Genomic DNA, 25,478 nt, shown 5'->3' with positions numbered 1-25,478 from the left:
GTGTGTGTGTGGGGAGGGGGGGGTGTTAATGACTCAACCCATTATAGCACCACCTGCCATCTGTGGGCCCATATATACTGGGAAGTGAGAGGTGTAAGAAAAAAGCGAGGCAGTGTGGGAGCAGACAAGGCAGATATTACATAACATGCAGGGCCAATGAGTTTGTTAGATGTAAAATGCCAAATTTTTGCATCAAAGAGCCGAGATTAAGTGGCTATGCAACGTGATTCGCATTGACAGACCAAGTTCAATAAAAGTGTAAGTACTGCATTCTGCTTATTCATTTGAATGTGGCTCTGTAACTTCCTTTCAAGCAGGATTTTTTCCTCCTTTCTGCCTTCCTCTTTGGACTCAACAAAAGAGCTCAACAGTGACTCAGCCTTCTGCAGTGGGTTACACTGCAGAGTATGTTCTGTATTATATGATTTTCAATCCAACCATGGCTCAGTTTGAACCAAAAATATGATTTATTCTTTCTTTGCATGATTAAACAAACCTTAGTAACAACCACACACACACACACACACACACACACACACACACAAAACACACATCATACCTCCTGAAAGAGCTGCGACATCTCACACACCAGACAGGAGTTTGATTGCATCTCGCACTTGTGTCTGTCGGAGAGAAAGAAGTCTCGAAGCAGCGGTGTGTGTGTTAGGGCCTGAACAATACAGTTCATGAAACATGTGTTGCCCAGGTTTATTAACCCTCGTAAACCTGCAGGACAAGAAGAGACAAAAACAAAGGTGAGATCAACATGGCAACAAAGATTAAACAGGACAGTGCTTCGGATTCATACCGCTGCCATGGAGGGAATTTGAATCTATGTTAAAGGACCTGATCTCTGGACAGAGAGGTTTATCTGTGCTCAACTTGCTTATTAGAAACCATGAAAATTAGACAAAAGAACCACACAAGCACACGGGCGCGCACACACACATATGGGCGCACACACACACACACACACACACACACACACACGGGCGCACAAACACACACACGGGCGCACACACACACAGATTCTGTATTTTTGTTGCCAGCAAAACAGTGTGTATCCTGAAGCAGACCCCAAGGCTGTGAATGGATTCATTTAGAGTGAGAAAGTAAAGCTACAGTGATCCAATAATGCCCAGTAGAACAGTTGAGACACAGCGAGGTCTTGGGTCTAATCCAATTGAGCAAGGTTTGGTTCTGGAAGAAAGCTCTCTGCGAGAGCTTTAATACTTCTGACTGGTCCTGGTGTGCACAGACACAGTCTAATGCCCAATCAGAGCTACCGACCAAGCTCTTCAAAAGAGCTAAGGGGGTGAAGCATGGCAAAAGACAGTACGCACGGGGAAAGAAAAACACCAGCAAACGCACATGAACAAAATCAGAGCGACGGATCACAAAAAGCAGGAAGAAAACAAACAGAGAGAAAACAAAGTTTTGGGGAGTAGGCCTGCAATTGTTATAAATCTCGATTCATAACTTCATTTTTAAATAACTCTTTTAAATAAAACAATTTATGACTTTGATTCTGAATTTTATGAGCCAACTGCATCAAACAAAAACCCAAACTTAAATAAAAATAAAATAGGTTTTAAAGTGCACCAAGCGCTGCAATGCTCTCCCTTCTCTTCACTGAAGCCTCTATATTTACAGGCTTGTGGTGATGTGCAATGTGTTGTAAGCAGTGTTGGGCAAGTAACTTTTAAAAAGTAATTAGTTACAGTTACTAGTTACTTCTTCCAAAAAGTAATTAAATTAGATACTCAGTTTCAAACTATAAAACTAACAAGATACTTGAGAAAGTAACTAATGCATTATTTTCAAGTAATTTAAAATGGACTTAAAATACATGTGCATGTTCAATAATGTATGGTAAATCTGAATATTATAATGGAATGGACACTTAATACAATACATTTTTTACATAAACTGTACACAAATCTAAACTATTTTAATGTTGGTGTGGGACAAAGTGAGAATAGCCTCCAATCAGATGCCATGTACGTAGTTATTATGTCAAGTGGATCAATACAAATAACAACATAGATGCTTTGCCCCTCAAAAGGCCACAACTGGACAAAATTAAATAAATACTCGTTAAGCACTAAAGCAAAAATAAAAAACAAATATATACACTCTTTATAGTGCAAATAACGTAAGTAACCTGATGTTTATACTTTTGCGCTGGTGTGTCAGTCGAGCTGGTGTTTGTGTGTGTGTGTGTGTGTGTGTGTGTGTGTGTGTGTGTGTGTGTGGGGGGGGGGGGGGGGTGATAGAGCGAGGGAGAAGTGAGAAAGTGACAGCGAGTAATAGAGCCTATGTTTTCGGACCACGTGGGAAATCTTTAGCATTGATTTCATAACACCATACCTGTCTCTTGTTGACTGGCTCCCTTGAGATGTTCATTGTGTGTCCGACTACGCGTGCTTTCCAACACCCACCCAACTCTACCTCCGATTGGCTTACCTTGACATTTTACTCAACCTCAGACAATCGTTAGCATTTATGTGCTTGTCTTCTGCACGGCCCACTAACCAAGGAAGAAAAAAAGTCTTTGCCTCTCGGCTCAGAGATCAAGTTTGTCTGATGAAAAAAAAAAAAAACTATTATAGTAACATGCGTTATCAAGAACTTCCCTTCGGGGATCAATAGAGTAGTTCTGATTCTGCAGATGTCAGGCATAATCAATTAGATTACTAGTTACTGAAAAAAGTAACACCTTTAGCACCGCCGTATTTATAAAGCCGTCATTCCCATCACTGGCTATAGGTACCAAAAAAAAAAAAAAAATTGTTGTTTGGTACTGCCAATTTTAAGCAAAAGAAATAGTTATTCACATTTTCCCCCTGAATCGTGCAGGCCTAATGGGGAGACTCAAACACAAATTCAGGTCTGCTGTGGTGTGCAGTATCAGCGAGGGAACACTGTGTTCTGGATTCACAGTGTACTGCGTGTGGGGCTACCCGGTACTGTTGACCTCGGGTATCACAATTAAATGCAAGAGTAACCCCCAAATACACTTGCACCATAGGTACATGTAGAGACAAACACAGCTATAAAGAAACCCCACAGCACACACACTGTCAAGAAATGAAAAGTTGTGCATGCTGAACAGTGCAGTCTATTGCTTACCTATGGTACAGTTTGTAGTGATTTTCCTTCGCTTTGGATTGTGTCGTAATAATTCTAGCTCCCTCTTGGTCGGCTCCCATGTTGTGTATTTCTCCCCTATGCCTGTGGATAGGAACACACATGTGATGGCACTGAAATATCAAGCGGCCTTGTTTCAAAAGCTGGATTAAGTTCTCTGTGAGAAAACAAAATGCTCTACCTTGCAATTTCCAGGCTTTCCTCTGTTCCTCTTTGGCAATCTGCTCCATGTCTTTGTCGTATATGTAGTCTTGACACACAAAACAATAAATTCCCCCGTATAATAAGTCTATTGCTGGTAACAGGAAGGAGGGAAAGAGAGGGAGAAAGAGAGATTTCACCATGATTACAAATAGATTTTTCCACCACAGTAGCACACACGTTGGGTTTTATTTTACTGTCCAACCTCGCTGGCGCAGCCAGCCTCAAGACAAGGGCTTTCTCCGTCTTGCCTTCCCCCCTCGCCGCAATATGTCTCCATCTCATTGCTTGCACAAGAGATATTAGCGGAGTAGTGATGGGGAATAGGTGTATTTGTCTCCCACCCCCACCTGGGCTTTCAAGTACCACGCCATCCTCTTCCATTCTAAAACTCCAAGGCAACAATACCTCAGCGCTGTTGCCGTGACAACCTATTTTTACCTTAAGTAGACATTTGTTCTGTTTTTGGCGCTACCCACACTGAGAAAGTGAGCCAACACATTTAAAAAAAAAGAAAAAAACGGACTGGTGTATATCATATTGTTGTCCCTGTGCCGTTTTTGTGTGTGTGTGTGAGTGAGTGAGTGAGTGAGTGAGTGAGTGAGTGAGTGAGTGAGAGAGAGAGAGAGTGAATGTGTTTTTGTATGAGATAAGAGAACATACAATGAAATAAATCACACAGAAAGAAAGAAATTAATTTGAAAAACATCAAGCAAGAAGAAGGTACAGACTGTGGAGTACTGCACAAGATGCAGGCAGGGATTCATAAATCTTATCCACTTAAATGAAATGTGAAAGCAAAGAATGAGAGGACGGAGAGGTGGAAGAAAAGGAGAAGATGTGAAAGGCATCCAGAAAATGGACGTAGCTAGGGGAAAAAAACGGACAGAAAGATGATATTTGAAGGAGTCTTGAGGAGTGAGGTTGTTAAGAAAGGCTGATGAAAAAGATGTAATAAGGTGTTCTGAGAAGAAGGGAGCTTGCTATCTAATAGACAGGGTGGTTGGATTAATTGATTAGAGATGGAGAGGAACAGAGTGCCCGTGTCAGAGAGGCCCCTGTGGAAAGCTCAAAGGTAATTAACATAGTGGCTGTTCACTTGGTGTATGTGTTAACCAAACTGTTGAAATGTATTAAATCAATTAAAGCCATTCAGACAACTAGCAAGCCACCTTACCGTATCCCTGATTTTTTTCATCTAGTAGTCCTTGTCAGGGGAATATCAAAATCTTGCTCATTAGTGTCATTATCGTATTTAGCATAATTGGAATGTAATGTTGAAGCTAGGCTTTCTGGTAGCTGTGGATTAGCAATGTCTACCCGTCTCTTGCTGCTGTATGAAAGGGAGAGTGCAAACTTAAACCCATGACATTCGACTGGCTAAGGCGCTCCCCTCAGAATGGTAATGTGCTGCGGTTAGAGTGAGGTTTAGCTCCCTACCGGCTCAGAGGAGGAAGTTGCCCAAAGCAATGCTGTAATCCTTTGCTGATAATAGCTTATGCTGCAGTGGGCCACGGGGGTGCATGTGAATGTGAGGACTGACAGGATGGGACTGATCCTTGGATGTAGGCAGGGACTACAGGTTATAGCGATTAATCAATTAACATTTTAGCTTAATTGGGAGATTTCCTTTTTAATTACAGAATTATGAAACACAATTTGTTGCATTAAATAATACTACCATAGCCAATACTACCATAATACCATTATACTACCATATATTCAGATTTGCTTCAGAATGATTTCTTAAATAGTGGAGCGAGTGTATGGCTTACCTAGATTGTGTCTCTTGTTTTTTGCGTGCTCGTGGATGTGTTTCTTCGTAAAACAGCCGAAGAATACGCAGTAGAGACAAGAGTGGAGTCGGTTCAGGTGGGCGCCACACATGTGACAGATACACGACTTGGCCTGGAAAGAAAGACCCAAAGGAGAAAGGGGGTTGGAGGAGGGAAAGGAATTGGGAGCAAAAAAGGAGAGGACAGTCAGTGTGGTTAGAAAATTCTCTGCAGCAGGACAGAGCCCTGAGCTATACTGTAGAGTGGCATAGGCAAGCAGAGCGGAACACTCTGCCAGCTGAATCAGATGCCTGTGTGTCACACAAACACTTTGGGTGACACGGTGATTGAATAGACTCAATATGAAGACAAACTAAAGATTGCTGGGCATGTTGACAAATTCAATGCAATGGAATAACAACATAATTCCACACTGAATCTTTTGCTCGCTAACACATGCAGGGCAAGATGGGATTTATTGCTTGGCAGGCACATTGGGAAAGGCAAGCAAAATTCGTCTGAAGCACACTAACAGTAGCTGGAGTGTGTGTAATGGGTTTGACTATAGCACCCAGAGGTAACCCATACAAATTGAACATTATGAGTGCCTAACATCTCCTGCAAAGCTGCAATAAATGAGTGCTACAAGGACTGAACAGTTGCACAGGGCCTGTCTTATGCACAATTCAGATTAGGTTTGGTGGTTACACTGTATAGTATGTAACAGTTTTCTAACAACTGCATGAAATGGGAGCCCAGAGAAGGGTTGTTGGTCTAGCATGAGTGGCCATGACCAAGTCTCAGTAGTGAAATGCAGTGTGATGAAGGGGAGAGAAAAGATGAACTGAATAACGTGTAGTAGACAAGTGATGTGAAGAGTGTCACACTGTTTTTGGCAGAATTTTGATACCGATGCTGCGCGCGCACGAACATATGCACGCACATATGCACGCGCGTTTTGATCATTATTTGGAACAGCATTTAAGACCTTAAGACCACAGCTGTCTTAGAGCTTTCACATTTAACACACACAAACCCCAAAACTTCTCAAAACAGGCGGTACTGTTAGAGCATCCAACACTAGTCAATAGGGCTGGGCGATATAGAGAAAATCAAATATCACAATATTCTATCATCAAATATCTCGATACAGAAACAATAATGTAGTGTTGACTATTGGTGCCTTCACAAAATTTTTACACATGTGATTTTTGATAATCATCAGTAATGTGGATACAACGACTAAGTAGGTAAAGGCAAATAATAGAACAGATGCAACAGTCTGGTGTGTTCAGGAAATGACATCACTTTACTGTAATGCAACCTTTAAAACCAGGAAAGGACACCATTATGCCATATTACACTATCCAAAATCTAAGACGATATCTAGTCTCATATCTCAATATAATATCGTTATATTGCCCAGCTCTACTAGTCAAGTTATTAAACAATATAGGCACCACAGACATCCAGGGCATATGGCTGAATACCTGTGTAACGGCTGCTAAGCCTGGAGCGTTGATTGTGGTGGAGCTGCGTGAGGTGACACTGGCCAAACAAGCTGCATTTGAAGATGTGATAAGGTCTGACAAATGCTCCCAATTCCATTTCAATTCCGTTGATTTAAAATGTAGCCTATACATGCACTGTGCACTAAAATGCCATCATTTCACAAACAGTACTTCAGAAATTGCAGTTTTATCAGTGATTACACTTAATGCTTTCCCTATGCAGCTCTGTTGGTAATGTGAGTGGAAGCACAGCAACATGTAGTCTGCAAGCCTGCTTTGAGAGGGAGAAATTGAACACGAGAGAGAAGAGCGTGATCTAATCAAAGCCTTTCAGGGTGCAGTCCATGCCGCAATGAGTCGCCCACTCAGAGAGAGAAGACAGAGGAAGAATAGGTTTGAAGCAAAGGTGAAGAGGAACAAAATGAGAAAGAAACTATTGGCTGTTGAGATTTGCCAGGTTTAAGCCTCTGATAAACTGTGTGAAACTAGCTTGGAAGAAAGACTCACTCCTTCACACGTTGCTTAAGCTATTGGACAGAAACATAAGGGCCCTTTACATGATTGTCTGCCTATTGCTATGGTTTGACTAGAGATACAATAGCATAACCGCAAACCATATGAACAACAAATAAAGCGTATCGTTGACGAGAAATAAAAGAAGAATGTGCTAGTCAGTCTCACTTCCTTCTCTCTGGATGACAAACAACACAGAACGGTCTGTGCAATGGGCTAACCACACACAACTAAAACCTAACCCAATTGTAAGGTATAATAAAGAATTGGCTATTCCACTTAAGGATTAACTTTAAGGATGACTTAAAACCTCAACATCCAAGGCCACAACATTTTAGGTTTATTCTATCATCAAGCCTTAACCAGTAGTGAACGGGATGGGTCAGGGCGTAGAGGAGGTGCACATATTCTGAGAGGTTTATGCCTCAACGCAGAGGGTTCGAGTCCGACCTTTGATGATTTCCTGCATGTCTTCCCCCTTTCTCACCTAGCTGTCCTATCAAATAAAAAAAGGTGGAAAGCCCAAAAACTAATCTTAAAAAAAAAACAAAGTCAGAATAACGAGGCCAATATCAGGATGCTTTTCTACATTCCCAGACAACGTGCTTGATAGTTTGCCTCTCATTTACCCATTCTCTAGGGGTGTTGAAATTAATGATTGCATTGATGGGGAACTAGACAATTCTGCATCAATTCAGTGACAGACCATAATCGATAATTGCCCACTGATGTTACTTGTTCATTTTCCGGTTGATGCTTTTCTTGTTTTATCTATTAAATTGTTTTCTCTATATTCAGGAAGTGTCTTATTTTAGAGCAGATACAATAAAAAGGGGAAATCAGATATAGCTTGTGGAAATGATTGGAAAAGGTGGGTGCAAGATTGAAATAACAGTCCTGCACAGACATCTACTTATATGAAGGAGTTGTCAGAGGGTACCAGTAGTAACTGAATGTCAATCTGCTCATATCATGGTAGGCTAGGGAAATGGGTGTTACATGAAACACCAGACAAATGCTACTATGCACTGCTGCAGAGACAGACCACAAAACTCACAGTCAGGTCTGTGTTTTGGCAGAGCATTAGTAGGCGTGGGTTGGATTGTGATGACATTGCAATGGAGGGGATATTCAGGGTCAAACAGAGCTTACTGCTTGTATTCATATTGGTCTAATAGATGGCCAGCTCTGAATGGGTGTACGATGGGGCAGAAACAAATCAGAGAGGGGTGTTTTGCCAAGAGGGGTGTATGGTGAGGAAAGGGAAGGAACTAAGTGTTGACAACCACACATCTACAGCAGACTCTGAACTTTTGAGGTAGAGCTTGTGTCGTTGTCACTCTAAGAGCAAAAGAAGGCACAGAGGAGATTAAAGGCATAGAGTGTGAAGCAGTACAGGTGTTTTTAGATTCTAAATACAACTCTACATGAACGGGCAAAAGATCAATAGAGGTGAGCACAGGTGAGTTCAACTGATTTCCTAAATATATATTTAAGTTGCCTTTGAGCCTATCCTACAGCAGCAATTTTGTTGAGCCCCACTGCACCAGGACTCCAATTTACAAACAAGAAACCTTGCCAATGCCACGCACCACCTCATCCTCGCCTGCCTCAACACCCCTATAGCAGGCAGAAAATTGTTCTCTGCTCTCTTTCCCTCTCACCACGGTTCAGAGGCCATCTACTCCTCAGTGTCAGCAGTCCTGCCTTTCTCTGCTCCCAGGGCTTTTAATGTTCTATTAGATCAGCTATTGATCCGCCGATGTCACAGACGACAGGAACGAGGTTCGGACAGGTAACAAGCTCACGTTCATGCTGTGCTAGGCTGCATCTCTCTTAGTGGCAAGTTAGGCTGGGATCAGTTTTCAGGGTAATCACCTACTAATGTAGCCTGGAAATCCAGATCCAAATCCCAAAGATTAAGAGTCTGGCATCAAGTAATGAAAGTTGCCCATCTCGAGGGGCGGCACCAAGCGTGCATTTGAAAATCTCCCTTCACGCAATTGGATAATTCTACAACCAATCACGATACACAGGGTGACGTATCCAGAGCCCCATACGCTTGGCTACCAGCGGAGCTAACTAGTACATTCAACTGTCGTCATCTTTTTAGCTCGCCTCTGCCTATATCAGACACAACAATGTGATTGGTGCAGCTCGGCTTCAAGGGTATAGTTAATGAGCAGCATTAGTCAATGGCTCAGGCTAATTGACTGGATCAATCTGTCTCGAATACATCTTCAACTTCAAGATAAGATAGCATGCTTTGTGGGTCCACAGAGTGGCCGTCAGATGACAATTACACAACAAATACAGTGCTGTATGTATTGTCGAATGTTCTACATCTTTCTGCATACATATAAATCTAACTACTGTAACATCCATACTCAGTTTCTCCATCTCCTCAGGCTTTATTTCAATCTGAGTCATTATTCCTACATCAGCATTTAGGTTAATGTGTTTAAATATTCAAACAGCCAGTAATGTGATGAGCTGTAACTGAGGAGAGAAACAGACGACGACAATTATGATGTGAACAAAGGTCTGGCTCTACTGAGCACACTCATGCTGCTGCAAAGAACAGACTGGGGAGGGGAGAGTCAATACGGTGTAGAGAGCACTAGGGTTGGGTACCGAACCCTGTATCTTTACCAGTACCGACCGAATCACGTCAGAGTTCCCTTAAAATCCAATGGTGCTAAAGGTCAGTACCTGTGAGTAAGTGCAAACTTATCTGTCCTCTCTGAATATTCCTGCACGCACACCGGTAAAGTGGTTTCAGGTGTGGTTACATTATTTTCAAAACTTCACGCAGACACCTTTCCCCGTGACATGATATAAATGGCAAGCCCAATGCAGTCACAATGCTGACTGAAAGGGTGAGGGTGTGAGGCAATTAAAATGTATTTCTACAGCACCTTTCAGCAACAAGGCAATTCAGAGTGCTTTACATGAAACATTAAAGAGCAATAAAAACAGACACGATGAAAATAAAAGGCTATAATAAAATAATATACAAATACAAGAATAAAAGTTAGTGAGTAAGAAATTAATCATTATTCAATGTAGTAAGTTGTAGGGACGGGTTTGGGAGGAAAGAGATAGTTTTATTTTTATTTAATTTCTGCCAGTGTAAAATATTCTAAATAAATAACAAAAAGTACAGTTTGGTACCGGGACTGGTATTGGTTCAGATGCACAGCCCTAGAGAGCACAGCTGTATGAGAGCAGTGACTCACCAAGCTGCCTCACTCATAAGCTTGTGCATGCTTCTTTTTACAAACACACACACACACACACACACACACACACACACACACACACACTTAACAATGGCTGACATGTGTACTGCACACTATAAATATGCACAAAAAGGATACACAGAATTTCTCCAGAACCCTCCCCCCTTCACATCCCACTATGCCCATGACAATGCCTGGCCAGCAAAATGCAGTCTTAGTAGGCAGCCCACGGACACACAGAATTCAAATTGTAATCTATTCTCAAATTGTGGGAGTTACGAAGAATTGGACGAGTAAAATGGGGGGTGGCGTGGACCTAAAACTAAGATACAACAACTACTACTGAACAAGGCTGCACAAAAAATACAAACATAGAAAAACATGTACGGCAAAAGGGAGGACCGAGCCGACGGCAGTGTTTGACTGCACAGATGGTTAATAGTCTCACTCCAGCTTAACAAAAGGGTGTGCGATCGCTGTCAAACCTTGCAGTTACCAGAAGCCCGCAAATGCCCTGCTCCACCAAAAGAAAACACACACTTTGAGGAGAGACCCCTGATGTGACTGACACCCATAGAACAGAGCTCCTGAATGGCCCATCATTAGGTCAAAAGTGGTTGATTTTGTTTGTTTTATTCTCGTGGCACCAATAAGGATTCACAGAGCCGTGAACATTACCTCCAGGAAAATCTAAAAAGCACTGCCTGCAGAAAACAGGCATAGTGGGGATATTAGTGTACTGCAGTCTTTAAAAAATAAATATATACTGGGCAGAACTAAGTGATACATTATCTTGCAAGGGTCTAATGCCACAATCTTCACCTTTTTTCACAAGGACAGAGAACCAATCCAGACAAAATGCCTAGTCCGAAGAAAAGCAGTCACTTGGGCCCAATGTTTTAACAATAGGGAATAATTGAGTGTCCACACTAGAAGAGATTGATTGCCTCGGTTTTGGGTTTGGCCGGCCCCCGGGGAGTGACTGACAGCTCATTAGCCAGATGGTGACACTAAGAGAGGGCTGGACAGCAGCCTCATTGGCGGGTTCTGGCCATCACCATGCTTTGAAGCAGTGATGTATTCCCAGAGCCTGTTGGACAGTCATATGAGAAGTACAATCCCTAGTTAAAGGGAGGGCAAAGAAGCAAATCTGTCAGAAGGAGAGATGGAAGAGAAAATCAGTCAAAGTGAACTTGTCTAATGAGGAGGGGCTGAGAGGAGAGCTTGACATAGCTTACACAGAGAGGAGCTTAATCAAAATGCAAAGTCATGCTTGTCCTCCAGACACAAACATTTTCAAATTAAAGACTAACGCTCATTAGGCCTTATAAGCATACATACATGGCCAATGCACATAGTATATGAGGCTACAATAACTAAATCAAAAAATGCTGCTTTTTGGTTTACCATGTATCACTTTGTGTCTAAGTAAGCATTGTATCTTCCTGTCCGGGATAGCTCTCTAGTGGAGGATTGCTAATGCATAGTAGGAAACCAAGCTCTCAGTCAATTGCAGTTCCCTTTAACATATTTGAACTAAAACAAACAAGGTTGAAAGCACTGTGGTGCATTAAAGCGCCTTCATACTTTTAAATAAGATGCTGAATATCTGTGGGAGGCTAAATTTGTTGAGGCTGAAAAATTGGGAGGCAATAACATGCAAAAGGGACACCACAAGGTGATATACCAGGCCCATTACTATGGGATGTAACAGACATCGTGCCATTTGTTTAGTCTGAGTCACTGAGCCACAATGACTGACAGACCAAAAGCCACATTATACAATACCAGGAAGTGACAGACCGCACACAGACATGGAAGAAATAGGTCTGGAACGGGGCCAGAAACCAACATCTGACATCACCAAACCCACGGAGGAAAAGAAACAGGATGGGAAGAGAGAGGGGCAGATTAGAGGTTTTGCTATGAATTTCACAGGATCCAAGTATTTAAATGAAAAAATAAGCTGTGAAAACTATATTTTAGTATGGCAGTTTAACAAAACTGTGTATACTTGGTGTAAACGTAGTATTATAACAACTACATAAAGGATAATGTAGAGCAAGTAAGTCATTTTGCAAAATTAGAACCCTGACAGGGTGACGTAGGAGGAGGGGTCCTGAATCAGCCTGAAGGGGTTCAAAAATAAAAATGTAGAATGACGAATCAGAATCAAGTATTCAACAACGCTGTGTAATAACAAAAGATACAACAATATAAGATGTTTATTTTGCACAAATTTAATGGGATAATCAAGAGGCAATGAGAGTCGTGGACTGAACTACGTTTTCAAGTAGAGAAAAAAAAAAACAGCAAAAGCAAGGAAACGGAGGAAGAAAAACTGTGGGAGTGAGCAGAGAAGTGGAACATGCGAGGGCTAAGAAGAAGCTGGAGGAATAGATCCTGATGCTACAAACGTATGCTGATGAGTCAGAGAGCAGGCCTGTGATGTGATGGAGACAGATCTGACAAAGAGATCTGCTCTCAGCACAGGAATCAGTCGCTCTCTGGGATTGGCTGAGCCTGAGTGCATTTTGTGTGTGTGTGTGTGTGTGTGTGTGTGTGTGTGTGTGTGTGTGTGTGGGGGAACAGGAGGGAGAAAAGAGTGACAGAAGGACGTGAATGTGTCATCCTTGAAAAAAAAAAAAAAAAAAGATTATATATATATATTACATTTTCCTACCTCTGAAATTCCCAGCAACATCTAGCAAACGCTTTCTCTCTCATCTTCCATCATCACAAGCAAAAAGGGTTTTTTACTTGTGGGAAAAGGGGGGTATGGTTCCTCTGATCATAAATGATTTATTAAAACTAGAAGATAAAAAGATGAATTCCGTCAGCTCTCTAATCACCACCCTTAGCCCTTTAATCAAAGTGAGAGCAAATTCTTCAAAGACGTTGTGGCTGTAAAATTCCACCAACCCTGCATTCATCTCATCCAGTTTCTATTCAACCTAAGATAATAGATTTGGTTTAACTGCATGACAGATTCCTTCATTGCAGCAATGTTTTTAGTACACATAAAACCTTCTCCTATAGATAGTAAACAGAGTATTCTGTTGGGTGGGGCAGCACACAAAATACATAACCATGACCTTCATTAATATTCACATTATTCTCTTCACCACTATAGCCATTCACAAATCATAAACAATAAGTATGACTGGAGTTGGGCCTAAAGAGGACTAGATGCAACAATTAAAGCAAGGGCAGGTGTCATATCCAAGCTGTGACAACATCAAACTGTGCAAGTCTGGTTTAATTGCACATAGCAATCTGGTGTAACAGGAACCTCAATTAAGACAGGAAACAAATCTGTGCAGACAAAGGCTCACGTGCCATTCTCCATCCCAATTACTTACTAGACCTACTAAAAAAAATAAAAAAATAAATACACTCACAACACAGTAATAAAAGATTCAGAGATGGGAATGAAAGTAAGGACCCAGGAAGATAGAAAGGGAAGTACATCAGAACAATAGTTCCTCTTCTGCAATTTGAAATGGAGCCCTTTTTTGTTGCATGATACATACTGACAGTCTACAGTGGGTGTAGCCCCTCTGGCTATATGGCATGAAGCACACCTCGACCAGAACAGAATTTAATGAAGCACAAAAGAAAATCATGTATGATTAAATGTCCATGATTGTAACCAAAGAGAAAACCCTTTTGCACACGGGTTTCTTCTTTTTGTCTCCCTTAGTTGGACATCTTTAATACACTGCTCAATAGGCATTTACTGTTTTCTCCATGGAGCATTTGTGTCAAATACAACAGCTCCATCGTACACACTATCATACACTGTGTTAGTGTAAACAAATAAGCACATCCTAAGCTAATGGGGCATTTCATCTAGCACTAACTTGCCAAAAGAATTATTAATTAATTTTTCCTAATTAAGGATAGCACATCCCAAGCCACTCTGGATGATGATGTCATCTCTGCGAGCTCCTATATCCGGCACTCATTCTGCCATTTTTTACCCATGTGGGTTTCCGATTGTGCATGCAGAGCAGGTGACAGATATCCCACTATTATGTTCCTGCACATTGCCTGGGAATTGATTTTAGCTTGAGGTAGAGAGGATGACAGCTTGCATGGAGGCTGCTGAGTAAAGACTACAGGAAAATGAAAAAATAAATGGGGCAGGTGGAAGAGGAGATGAAAATCTGCAATCAAGAATAAAATGTATTCACTAATGAAACTGAGTCTAAATACGATGTCAAAATGCGTCTTTTTCATTCTCTGAATGGCAATGACTTAACTTCCCTCTATGCATATGGTGTCTCTTTTACTACAGTGCTTGCCATGTATTTGCTATTGTTGTACTCTTGTGAGACTGATATGCTGTAATTAGTGCAATGGTAAGCGTTTTTTTTTTTTTTTTTTTTTAATCAAGCATACTAACAAGCATACCTCTCAATGCCACATCTATTCAAATAACCATATCCACATAGCACAGACAGATGCATGATGCAGGATTTCTACGTGTATTTTTATTCCACAATGTTACGAACGCAGGATGCGATGTTAAGGGCAACTAGTCTTAAAGCTCATAATTCAGAGCTAAACAAAATCAAAGACTGCCTCACCTCAGTAGAATTCCCTGCCTGTGTACCACTGGAGTAGCACTACACCTGCTCAGCACGTCAGAGTCGTTAGTTAGTAAAGAGCCTTGATGATGGGGTGTGAGACACAAGACTCATACTCCCATACAGCCATCCTGGAGTGCAATTAGGCAGTAGAGAGAACACTTCATTCAGGAGCCACTTTCCTTTCTCTCTCTATCAGTCACCTGTACCATCAGTGTCTGTTTAAAGATGGGCAGAGCTAAAACAATAGGTGCAAACACTAGCACATGTCAGACAGCTATTTGGCAACAAAATCCATAGCAAATTTGTCAATCAACAAAACTAGCAAATTATTTGTCAAACTTTAATTGTAAACAACTGTATTAAGTAAAGAAAACAAAAAATGCATAGCTGCATTGCTAATATAATAAAAAAAACAGAGGTGTGTGCTTCTCTTTTCACTTACATCACACCTGTATAAGTAATTATACAGTATATCTAAAATTTCAATGACAGAAAAATAGCAAAGCCTATTGCCAGTTATGTAAGATTCCTTCAAGATTCCAAGGCCACTGTTGTACTCTGACGCAGTGGCATATGAGAGGAACTAGACAGAATACTAACTGCACTGACAGATGACACAGACTGATGGAGGACAGGGCAGACAAATACAATGCAATCAAGTCTAAAACTACCAATGACCGTTTTGTGTACAGAAACCGGCTCACGACAGCTCAACCCAAATTATTTTGATGCAAAATTGTCTTTGAATGTCATCTAACCTTGAGGACCGTGACCATTAGCAAGCTGGTTTTCATGTAGCATGCCACCACAGGCACGGTAGGGAAAACATGGAAGAGAGATTTCCCCATACCCCTTTTATACTGTCATTGTTTCTGTCATAATGGCAGAGACAAAGTGTTTTTGTCAGAGGTAAATCTTAGGAATAAAAGTGGAGGTTGCTGCTGAAGCACTGGTCATGGTGCTTGTCATCTTGTTAGAAAAAAATAGTATCAGTAAGAGTGCTGAAACAGTGGGACTTTCCAAACTACTAGAGAAATGGTTCTCCAAAAATTAAAATTTAACAACAGCTAAAGATGCCTGCGGGGTAGGGGCCGAACATTGTGAATTGCTAAGAAGTGAGCAATAGAAAGTTGACCAGTCTTATTTCCGTTAAGATCCTGTTGATTGCATTCCTGTCAGGTAGAGTGTGAGGAAAAAAACAACACGGTTAATATTAACATTTATCAAATGCTGGGAAAGTGTTGGAGTGCCCCCCACTACACTGCCTGATACTCTTTTAGGGCTGTCTGACATTTTCGGATGCTCTCTTTTTGTTTTTAATTCTGTTGCGCACCAGGGTTTAAAAATCATTAATAAAGACAATGTGAAAGCTGTGCTCAAGTATGTCACAACACTGTATTAACAAAAGGGCCATCAAACACTTTGCACTAGCCATTTGTTTTCAACATGCCTGCAATGTAACCAAGCTATGCTTTTGGCTGTTTTGCTTATAGTCCACCCTCCCACCCAGTAATCTCACTGGCTGTAACTGTGTATCACAGCAGATACAGCGATGGGGCTGAATTCTTCCGCTATGCAGGTTTACATCTAATATTCAGTCCATTAAATAAAAAGGCACTGAGGCACACAGATAGGTGAGCAAGAGAAGAGAAAGCAAGCCAGCTCGTGTATTACAGTATGTCAGTGAAGATGAGGAGGGGATAAGCATCAACTCACCAGCTCTGTCCATCCTGCATCACTCTGAAGCACCTATTTTATCACAACGACATAAAAATGTATGACATATATAAGAGAAGCATGGATTTTTATTATTTTATTTTATTTTATAACAAGCAAGCAACCTAGAAATGTTTGCAATCCAAAGTAAAATTGAGTGATTTTTTAAATGTACATCATGGCACAAAATCAAAACAAGTTTTGGTTGACAAAAAAAAAGAAGAGATGTTGGTAAAGTGAAATAAACTGCAACACAGTCCGGTGATGACATCACGTTAGTGAGCTAATTCGGAGCAGCGTAGGCCGAACAGGTGTGGGATAAGCCCAAAAGGAAATTGGCAATGAAGTTATCAGCTGATGTCCCAGCATCCAAACTCTTGCCATAATGACAAGTGCAGAAAAAAAAAAACAGACCTGGGGTGCCCAAGAGAGAACCGCTAATATGTGGCCTTAATACGTGCGTGTGGAGAGACACAATGGGTACATTTGGTGTGGTAATGTTAGCCCATGGCCACTACTCTCCTCAAACACAAGTTTAACCATGCAGCTAACAGTACAGCATCTACCAGACAAAACCACAAAGCTAGCCTAGCCGATTGACTCACGAAATGAAAAGGTTGAACAAACACTGCTCGAGCTAGTAAAGAGAAAATAAATGTTGTGGTTAAAATAGCAAAGAAGCCACCAGACTCCGCAGTTCACCAAGCAGAGTATTGCTGGCTAGCTAACTTACCGGTGATAACCTAGCTAGCTGCCTAACCCTACTATTAGCAACATTATTGCTGCAAGAGTACTTCTACTAACACTAAACCCGTAATTTTGTTCAACGAGTTCAGTGATTGTGCTTCACGTGGGACATAATTTGCACTCCAGTTCAGTGTCGGTCTGTGCCACATATAAATTATTTCACTTTTGTTTCTGAAGCTAACGTTGCAGTTCCTGTGTTTTTACCTTGCGTCTCCTTGTCTCAGCAGTACCACTCCAAACAAAGCATTGGTATATGACTCGAAGATTTTGTTTCCAATTATCCACCTTATAACCGTTAACATGGGAGCACCCGGCAGGACTCATGACAGACAAAACATTCAGTTTGGGTTTGTCAGTGACAATGAAAAGTCTCCTGGATGATTCAGCTAGCTGGCTAGCTAGTTACGAACTGTTTGTCCAGAAATGGTTTCCGTTTGGAAATGGGACAATCGATGTAGTATCCAAAATGCTCCTCGGGCATCTGACAAACACGGTCTCAGATTAACTAGCTACACACCTGTTCATGTAGCTAGTCATCTAACTGAATTATTACTAAAAATACTGCTCCCCTTGCTGTTTTGACAGTTGCCTTTAACGTTAGCTCCACTTCCACTCTCACGATTAGTTAGCTTTCTTTCTCTAGTTAGCCTGCTAACACTCAACTACAGCTTCACACTGCCCGCCCAGCGTTCACCGTGATTTGCCAACACAAAGACGTTACGTCATTACGCTGGTTTTAGAGCACGTTGTGTGCGTTTGGTTTGGACCGCAGTGAGTTCCGTATGGGGGAATTTTATGATTTTAACCATAGGATGCATCGATGACGTTGTCTTAAGAAAAACACCTCCCATTTAGGGAGGTATGGAATCTGTAACCGATCCCAAAACTTAACGCCATTCTAGATGGTACAAAGCTGATCTTTTTCTGAAATAAGCCAAATTTACGTTAAGGACCCAATTGTTGTTGATCCCCCTTTATGTGTCAATCATTATTGATTGCTATGTTGGACAGATGCTTCTTCTCTCTCATGGATGCATATATTTGATGGTCACCTTTCACGCATGCATTGTCAAATCATGCATGAAAATTAGTGTGACATCTAAAAAGCATAAACTAAATAATTTAATTTGAACTCAGTAACAGTAACAATCTTCTGCTTTTATAATAGTTAACGCACGTTTAACCCATTTAGCATCATCAACTAAAGTCTACCACCTTGTGGTTATATGGTGTATGTGTGTAGTCACAGACATAAAGCGAACACAACTGCAACTTAGTTTCCTGAATGTAGGCGCCCATGTGATAGCATCCGGGCTTCCCCATGTGGCCACATGTCTCTATTGGAATCTCAGCTGGGATTGACATGGAGGCAAAACCTTAGCACTGGGCTGATGCTGCTGGATACCAACAAGCACTGTAACCGACAATTAAAAATAATTCAGGCCCAAAGCCCTGAGTTACTGAAGTTCAGATTTGAAACAGAAGCTTTCCTCAGCTCATGAGGGGATTTTCACTTTTTTCACAAAATAAATAAATAAGGGAGCTGCTTCCCCTTGCGACCCGATACCGGATAAGCGGTTGAAGATGGATGGAGATGGATAAATAAGTAAATAACATGAACACTTCTACCTATATACTATTTCTTTAGGGAGATAAAACATTGTCATAGTAAGTCAGAGTCTACACTTAACTCATAATGGGGTGCAGACCTATGAACACAATCATAACAGGGTATTGGGGTGGTGTTTGGCCTTTTGCGTCGTGTTGGAAAGTAACACCAATGTGTCCTTTCCCAATGAAGATTTACAAGTCTACATCTGTTTGGTTTGTGTCATGATCAATGGATTATGTCTTCAATTGGGATGTTTAAATGACACGCAAAGACATGTATCACTGTTTCCAGAGGTCTCCTCATGTTCATTTTTGGCTGGTAGATGGGAAGGTGGCGATATTTGTAATGGACAGTAATGCTCAGCTGGCCTGAGTATTCTACATTTTCTTGTCAGGTGTACCCTACTCTGCAGCACTGTGAAGATAGGTCTTACAATGTGAGATAGGTGTACCTCTACTCCATCCTTCCTTCTGTAGGAAGTCAAACACTTTCAATGCAGATAAGAAAATTAGGTCCTTATTTTATATTTCTTTTATTGAATCGGTTCTGACTTTTGCCACGATTGCTTGGTACGGTAACCTGAACATTAGGGACAAAAAACACCTCAGCCATGTTGTAAAGGTAGCTGGCAAGGTGATAGCTTTCTCACAACCCCCTTGATGGTTATCTTCAACCAACAAGTACTTCTCGAAGCCCGGTCTATATTAAATAGCACAAATCACCCCCAGCACTCTGAGTTTGTAAAACTCCCCTCAGGTTGCAGATTTAGGTTACCTCGGTTCAATAGCAATAGGAGTGATAAAAACTCCTTTTTCCTATGTGCCACAACTAGCTTAATTTGCACAAGTAATGTAGTGCTTTTATGTTTTTGTTTTTAGAGATTGCTCCAGTGGTGATGAATTGTGTTGTGTGCATTACATACAGAAAACCCTTGTACACATGTCTTTGTATTGTTGCCCGGTCTATCTGTATGTTGCTTGAATGTGTTTCTTTTTTATCTTACACTCCTGACTGCATGTCAAGGTTTGCATTTGGGATAATAAAGTGACTGAAACTGGAATCCCAACTTCATACTGTAATCACAATCCTTAAACATTGTGAACTACAGGCTGACTGACAGGCATCTGGGTCTGGCTATCATGGTTTACAGCCCTAATTTGGCATTCCTTTTTTTTTTAATGCTTTTTCAGCTTTGTTTGGGAAATTGTGAAAAAAAGTCCCCCAATTGTTCATTTGGGGGCAGTGCAGGTCTAGTTATCCTAACAGGTAAACCTTGAAGCTTTAAGGAGATTATAAGGAGATTTGCCATCATAAATCATTGTTCACTAGTAATACCAGTAATGATAATAATACTTTGTCTCTTCCTTCCTTCTCACTCCCTTATGAATAATAACTGATGCAATTTAAAAAAGAAAACATAAGAGCTAAATGTAGGTTTTTCCACGTCTCCTACTAGGACCCGTTTTTCCATTATTGTTTTTATTTCTAAAAATTCCTACTTAAATAAATGAAAACTGAGCATACTGCTTTGAATAAGGCATGTAGAGTTCTTGGTGCCGGGCTGTAGACTGGCATTTGGTGTAAGGATTATTAAGTCATGATTAGGACTGTATGCATGGGTTAAAACCAAACTAGACTCCACTAAAGCCAGATTGACAGAACAGGTTTTAAGCTTTAGTCAGATAATGTCTCAACAGAAGAAATGTGTCTGTTTTTCCAGATAATTCTTTTAATCAGAAACGACATACTCTTGACAGTTGGAGAGGTTTTAGGGACAGGCCCCGAGCATATTGGTAGATCTCACAAAACAAGATCCTCCCAGCAAAGGGAACAGCATGTCATGTTGTCTATTTCCATGGTGTCCCGTTAAAGTTGAGTATTGACTATGGTGTTCAAAAAAATCCACTCAATTACTTTTACATATTTTACAATGCATTTAGGAATAAGTATAACATATTTAAAGAGTACATTTAATAAAAACTATAGAATGAAATTTTAAAAGAAAACTGCTGTGGGAATGCTGGTGATGCACTGCTGGATGGGCCACAAGGAGCTGAACTGCATTGCTTGAAAAATGTCAATTTAACTGCTTTAATGAATCAAAGATTTACAGCATTTAATGGATGGATGCTTATCCCGCAAAGAGTCCTTTTGCCTGCATGGTTAATTGATTTGAACAGGCACTGTTTGCATAGGTGTGCTAAAAAACAGTAGTTCCATGGAACTGAACCTTTGCTTTCTAGGAAATCTGAGTACCCAAAAAGACACTGATGATTATGAACTAGTTGTCTGATCTGGCAGTGGCAAAGTCATTACTGTGTAACATGAATCACGTACAGTCATCCAGTTTGTATTTATTTAAGGACCTTGTTGAGTCTCTTGACCGATAAAATAGGATTTCATGACCAATTTACCCCAAATATGCATCACCTTCTTTTTTATTTTTTGGCACTCTTTAAAACAGCTGGTGAATGTTTTTCTCCAAGAAGCTTATCTCAGCACTCAGATGACTGGAAAACAAGTCCTGTTAAACAAAATGTCTGCTTTGCACAATTAGTCTGACTGTTAATGTACAGTATTTCCCCAATGATCAGAATTTATTCAATTTAATAAAAGTCATAGAGTTTAATAAGAAAACTATAAATGTCAATGCCGTTCAGCATCACTGACTGTGTTAGATTATCCTGGCAAAGCATGCTAATATGTGAGCACAGATCAGCAGAGAGGACATCTGCATCCTGCCGAGCTCTCTGCCAGAGATGCTGAGAGTTTACACGTATGTTGGAAGCTGTCAGCAGTTCTTTCACATTACAAAGACTGGGTGGGGCAAGGCAAGCCACTTGGGGAGTGCTATGGAGGGGTTCAACTAGAAGAGGCCTGAAGTCACCCAGGTCCAACAGTAAGTCAGAACTCCCTTGATAGGTATGACGCAGAAGTTTACTCTGAACTGCACATGGGTATTTCCCAGAAAGATCGGGTGTTTCATCTCTGCTGTTCATGGGAATTTCTGTTAGGAGCCAGCATGTATACAAACCCCTGTAACTTGGCCTTTCTCACTGATTTCACTCTGGCTTATAATTTCATGGTAGGCGATCTTCAGTTGTTTTTGTATATACATTTTTGTTAATCATTTTTCATTGAAATTTAGTAGAAGCATTGAAGGGTTAGATTAATTTCTGCAGAGGAATACTTCTCAATACAGATAATGCAGGCTTTTGTGTAACTAGGCTTTCTTCAAAACCTGACAACCAATTCAGACACTGACTTAAGATAAAGGATATAGTCTACCTTGCACATGATTGTGATTGGCCATTACACTGTACATAGGGAATGCCTACCAAAGAATTTATAGTGACTTAAATGGTACTTCAATAAAAAATAGTCAACCACATACAATGAAATATTAATTTCTGCCCTCAACAATTGTTGCTGAGATGAGGGAACGTTGTGAGAGGAGAGCTAGAACGTGTGAATAAAAGTTGTTTGTGGGCTGAATGTACATTCATCAAGATTTCTAAAATTGCATTATATACCTACTGTTCTATTTCATATATGCTTTGCCCTCTAAGAGCTGATGCTATTGGGTTTATCCCTTTGCCCATGCACAGTTGTGAAGATTTGCTTTCCTGTCCTTGCGTCCAGCACCGGCCTCAACTGCGTCCACAGATACTGTATATGATATGACCGGACCCATTGTTCATCTCCCAGTTTTTTATTCAGCGCTAGCAGAATGAAGATTTCTACTTTCAGCAATTTTTGCCTCTGCCCCGGCTGCCACACTGGCTACATCCTGCCAGAGGACCTCCACCCTTGCTGTGAGTCCTGCCTTGGCCCAACTCACACCAAGGTGGCGCTCTCCTCTAAACCCCAAATTCCCCAGGATGCATAACGGCTCTCCTGGGTGACAGCCAGTGCTCTGCCGTCCGTCAACACCCACCAGGTCTGGATTTGTTGTGGAATGGTGGCGGTCATGACTGACAGCTGAAGTCTCGATGACCTACGAGATCTCACAAACTCAGAAAAGAACCACAAAAAAACAACAGTTTGTTCCCATCCAGAGAAGTAGAGAGGAAACAACTCTCTGCTTTGTTTTCAAGGTGTAGTGTGTGAAGGTGTGTTTCGACTTCCTGTCCCCCCCAATCTGCCGTGTGCTGAATTGCTGCGAAGCGGAATAGAAGCTCTGCGTATCTGCTCCGGAGGGCTGCGGATTGCCAGAGCTGGGACGTAGCCGTTCCGCAGTCTGTGAAAGTGCACACATTGACTTTAATGGAAACCATTAAGTGCTTCAGGTTGACAATAAGGGTGATGGCAGCTGGGCAGACCGGCAAAACAACACCCTGGATCAGCAGGGAAGGGCCAGGGGCATCGCCGCGGTGATCTCCCCCTCTGCCACAGGCGGCTCCACTCTCAACCGCCAAGGCTCTCTTTTTGGACTTGCCGAACATCATCAAGTAAGTGGCGGTCCAAACGAGCTCCACTGTGGCCGTGTTTTTCGGGGTTTCTGCCATTTATGGAGGAGGGGTTTTCCCAGTTTGGAGAATTGAAGGCTCTGGTTTCCCAGTACACATCCTTTACCTGGCTTCATGTTAACACAGAGTCGGGGTATCCTTCGGCCCCGCTTCTGGAGCAAAGCCTGGCATCCATCTTGCTGCCGAAAGCCACCTTCTTCAGACACCGGAAGCCAACACCTCCCTTCCCCCGAGACCCGGTATGTGCGCAGGTTACAGACCGCTTGCACCAATGTGCAGCCCAGGGCCTCATTACCTGGCTCTACATGGCACAGCTACCCGCACAGGTGAGACGTGAGCTCTTGGATGGCCCCATAGATACTGATAGGCTATTTGGGCCCCACCTACAGATGGCCACTTCCCATATGAGCCAAGCAACCGAAGAGGCAGTTCATGGAGAGTGGCACAGACATGCACGCCTCCGCTCACAGAGCCCGGCGTAGCATGGAAAAGCCTGACACAGATGTATTCATGGATGTCAAAGCTAATAACACATCTGGGAAGAGACCCTGCCAGTCACTCTGGTGGCACCAGAGCACATGAGTGCTTCCCGACTCTGATTCAACTACTGTCGAGGCCTGCTTGGCAACTGCCGTGGCGCGAGGACGCACTGTCACAGCTGAATGGTGCGATATCCCCCGGTGATAGGCCAGCGGCTGTGGGCTTGGACGGGATCGCTTGAAGAAATTAAGCTTGCCCATTGCCCTCTCTACTATGGCGTGTAAAGCAGGGCGGTGGTCCGCCTTCCAACGCCAGTATGTGGGAGAAGTTGCAGAGCTCACATCTTGCCCCCTGCCCCTTGTGCGAACTTATGCACTTGAAAAAAAACAAGGCTTCTCCTCGCCCTGACGACAGCCAAAAGAGTGAGTGGTTAACGTGTGCTGTCAGTTTCACTGTCCTGCCTCTCTATTAGAGGGGAGCAAAGCCCCCTTACAGCCAAACCCTTCATTCATGCTGAAAGTTTTAACAAGGTCGAAGGGGTTTTCTCTCAAGGGTTTCTTTTCCTTCACCTCATGGCAACGACGTAGAGGAAGCTTTCCACCGGCTATGTCTGGTGCGCATGTTATCACAGTACGTGTTACGCATGGCAGACATCAGGCAAACACAGCAGCTGTTCGTGCACTACAGAGAGCACTCCCGCCCTTTTAAAACAATGTCTGTCTCGCTGGCTGTGCAAAGCTATCAATCAGGCTTACAGTACGGAGCATTATTTAAATAACATATTATTTAATGCATTGACCTGTCAGTGCAATGAAGGAGAGGAGTTGGTCTATGTCACGCTTGTAGACCATTGTTGCAGGTGGCATTGACTGTATTAACAAAGCCTACACAAAACGGAACAATAATTAGGAATTGGAACTCCAGATTCTGTGAGTATAGGCGTAGCCCTCTAAGATTCGCGCCACCTTCTCCAACAACATTGGCTGAACGAAAACGCTGATGTTGGGAGATGAACAACGGGTCCACTCAGGTTATATACTGTATCTGTGGACGTAGTTGAACCCTGTGCAGGATGCAAGGGTGGGAAAGAAAGTCTTCACGACTGCGCAAAGGGATTAACCCAATAGCGTCAGCTCTTACAGGGCTACACCTATACTCATATAATCTGGAGTTACAATTTGTAACTATCCTTCCTATTCCAAACTAGTTCAATGACAAACTCTATGGCAGAATCAAGACTGTGTACATTAAGTTAACATCAAATAAGGTAAAAACACAGTAAATCAGTCAAAGGGATTTGAGTGATTCTGTCCAACAGTGAGTTAATAAGCTTCTTCCTGTCTTGTGGCTGATTCCCCAGCTGTAAATGGGTCAAAGTAATTTAGGAATAAACAATATCCACAGTGAAAAATGTTGAATGAAACACACTATTATGTGCACACACACTAATGTCATACTTATCTTACC

At 41.8% G+C, this 25,478-nt stretch overlaps 1 protein-coding gene across 3 annotated transcripts in view; it reads right to left on the bottom strand.

Annotated features, from left to right (window-relative positions):
* Positions 1-18,209, bottom strand: part of LOC117958094 (ubiquitin carboxyl-terminal hydrolase 22) — a 26,273-nt gene extending 8,064 nt beyond the window's left edge. The window contains exons 1-6 of one of the 3 annotated variants that reach the window (XM_034894354.1): positions 17,655-18,209; positions 16,704-16,736; positions 5,127-5,259; positions 3,332-3,445; positions 3,133-3,234; positions 560-726 (exon numbers count right to left, since the gene is read on the bottom strand). In XM_034894354.1, the coding sequence (XP_034750245.1) occupies positions 560-726; positions 3,133-3,234; positions 3,332-3,445; positions 5,127-5,259; positions 16,704-16,736; positions 17,655-17,774 (669 nt within the window). In that variant the 5' untranslated portion in view covers positions 17,775-18,209. The remainder of the gene's footprint in view (positions 1-559; positions 727-3,132; positions 3,235-3,331; positions 3,446-5,126; positions 5,260-16,703; positions 16,737-17,654) is intronic. The other 2 variants (XM_034894352.1, XM_034894353.1) reach the window with 2 other exon arrangements.
* Between the last annotated feature and the right edge of the window lie 7,269 nt (positions 18,210-25,478).

The sequence above is a fragment of the Etheostoma cragini genome, chromosome 15 (assembly GCF_013103735.1).
Source record: "Etheostoma cragini isolate CJK2018 chromosome 15, CSU_Ecrag_1.0, whole genome shotgun sequence".
Classification (NCBI taxonomy): Eukaryota; Metazoa; Chordata; class Actinopteri; order Perciformes; family Percidae; genus Etheostoma; species Etheostoma cragini.
The sequence above is the reverse complement of the archived record's forward strand: the minus strand, read 5'-3'. Positions and strand labels throughout refer to the sequence as shown.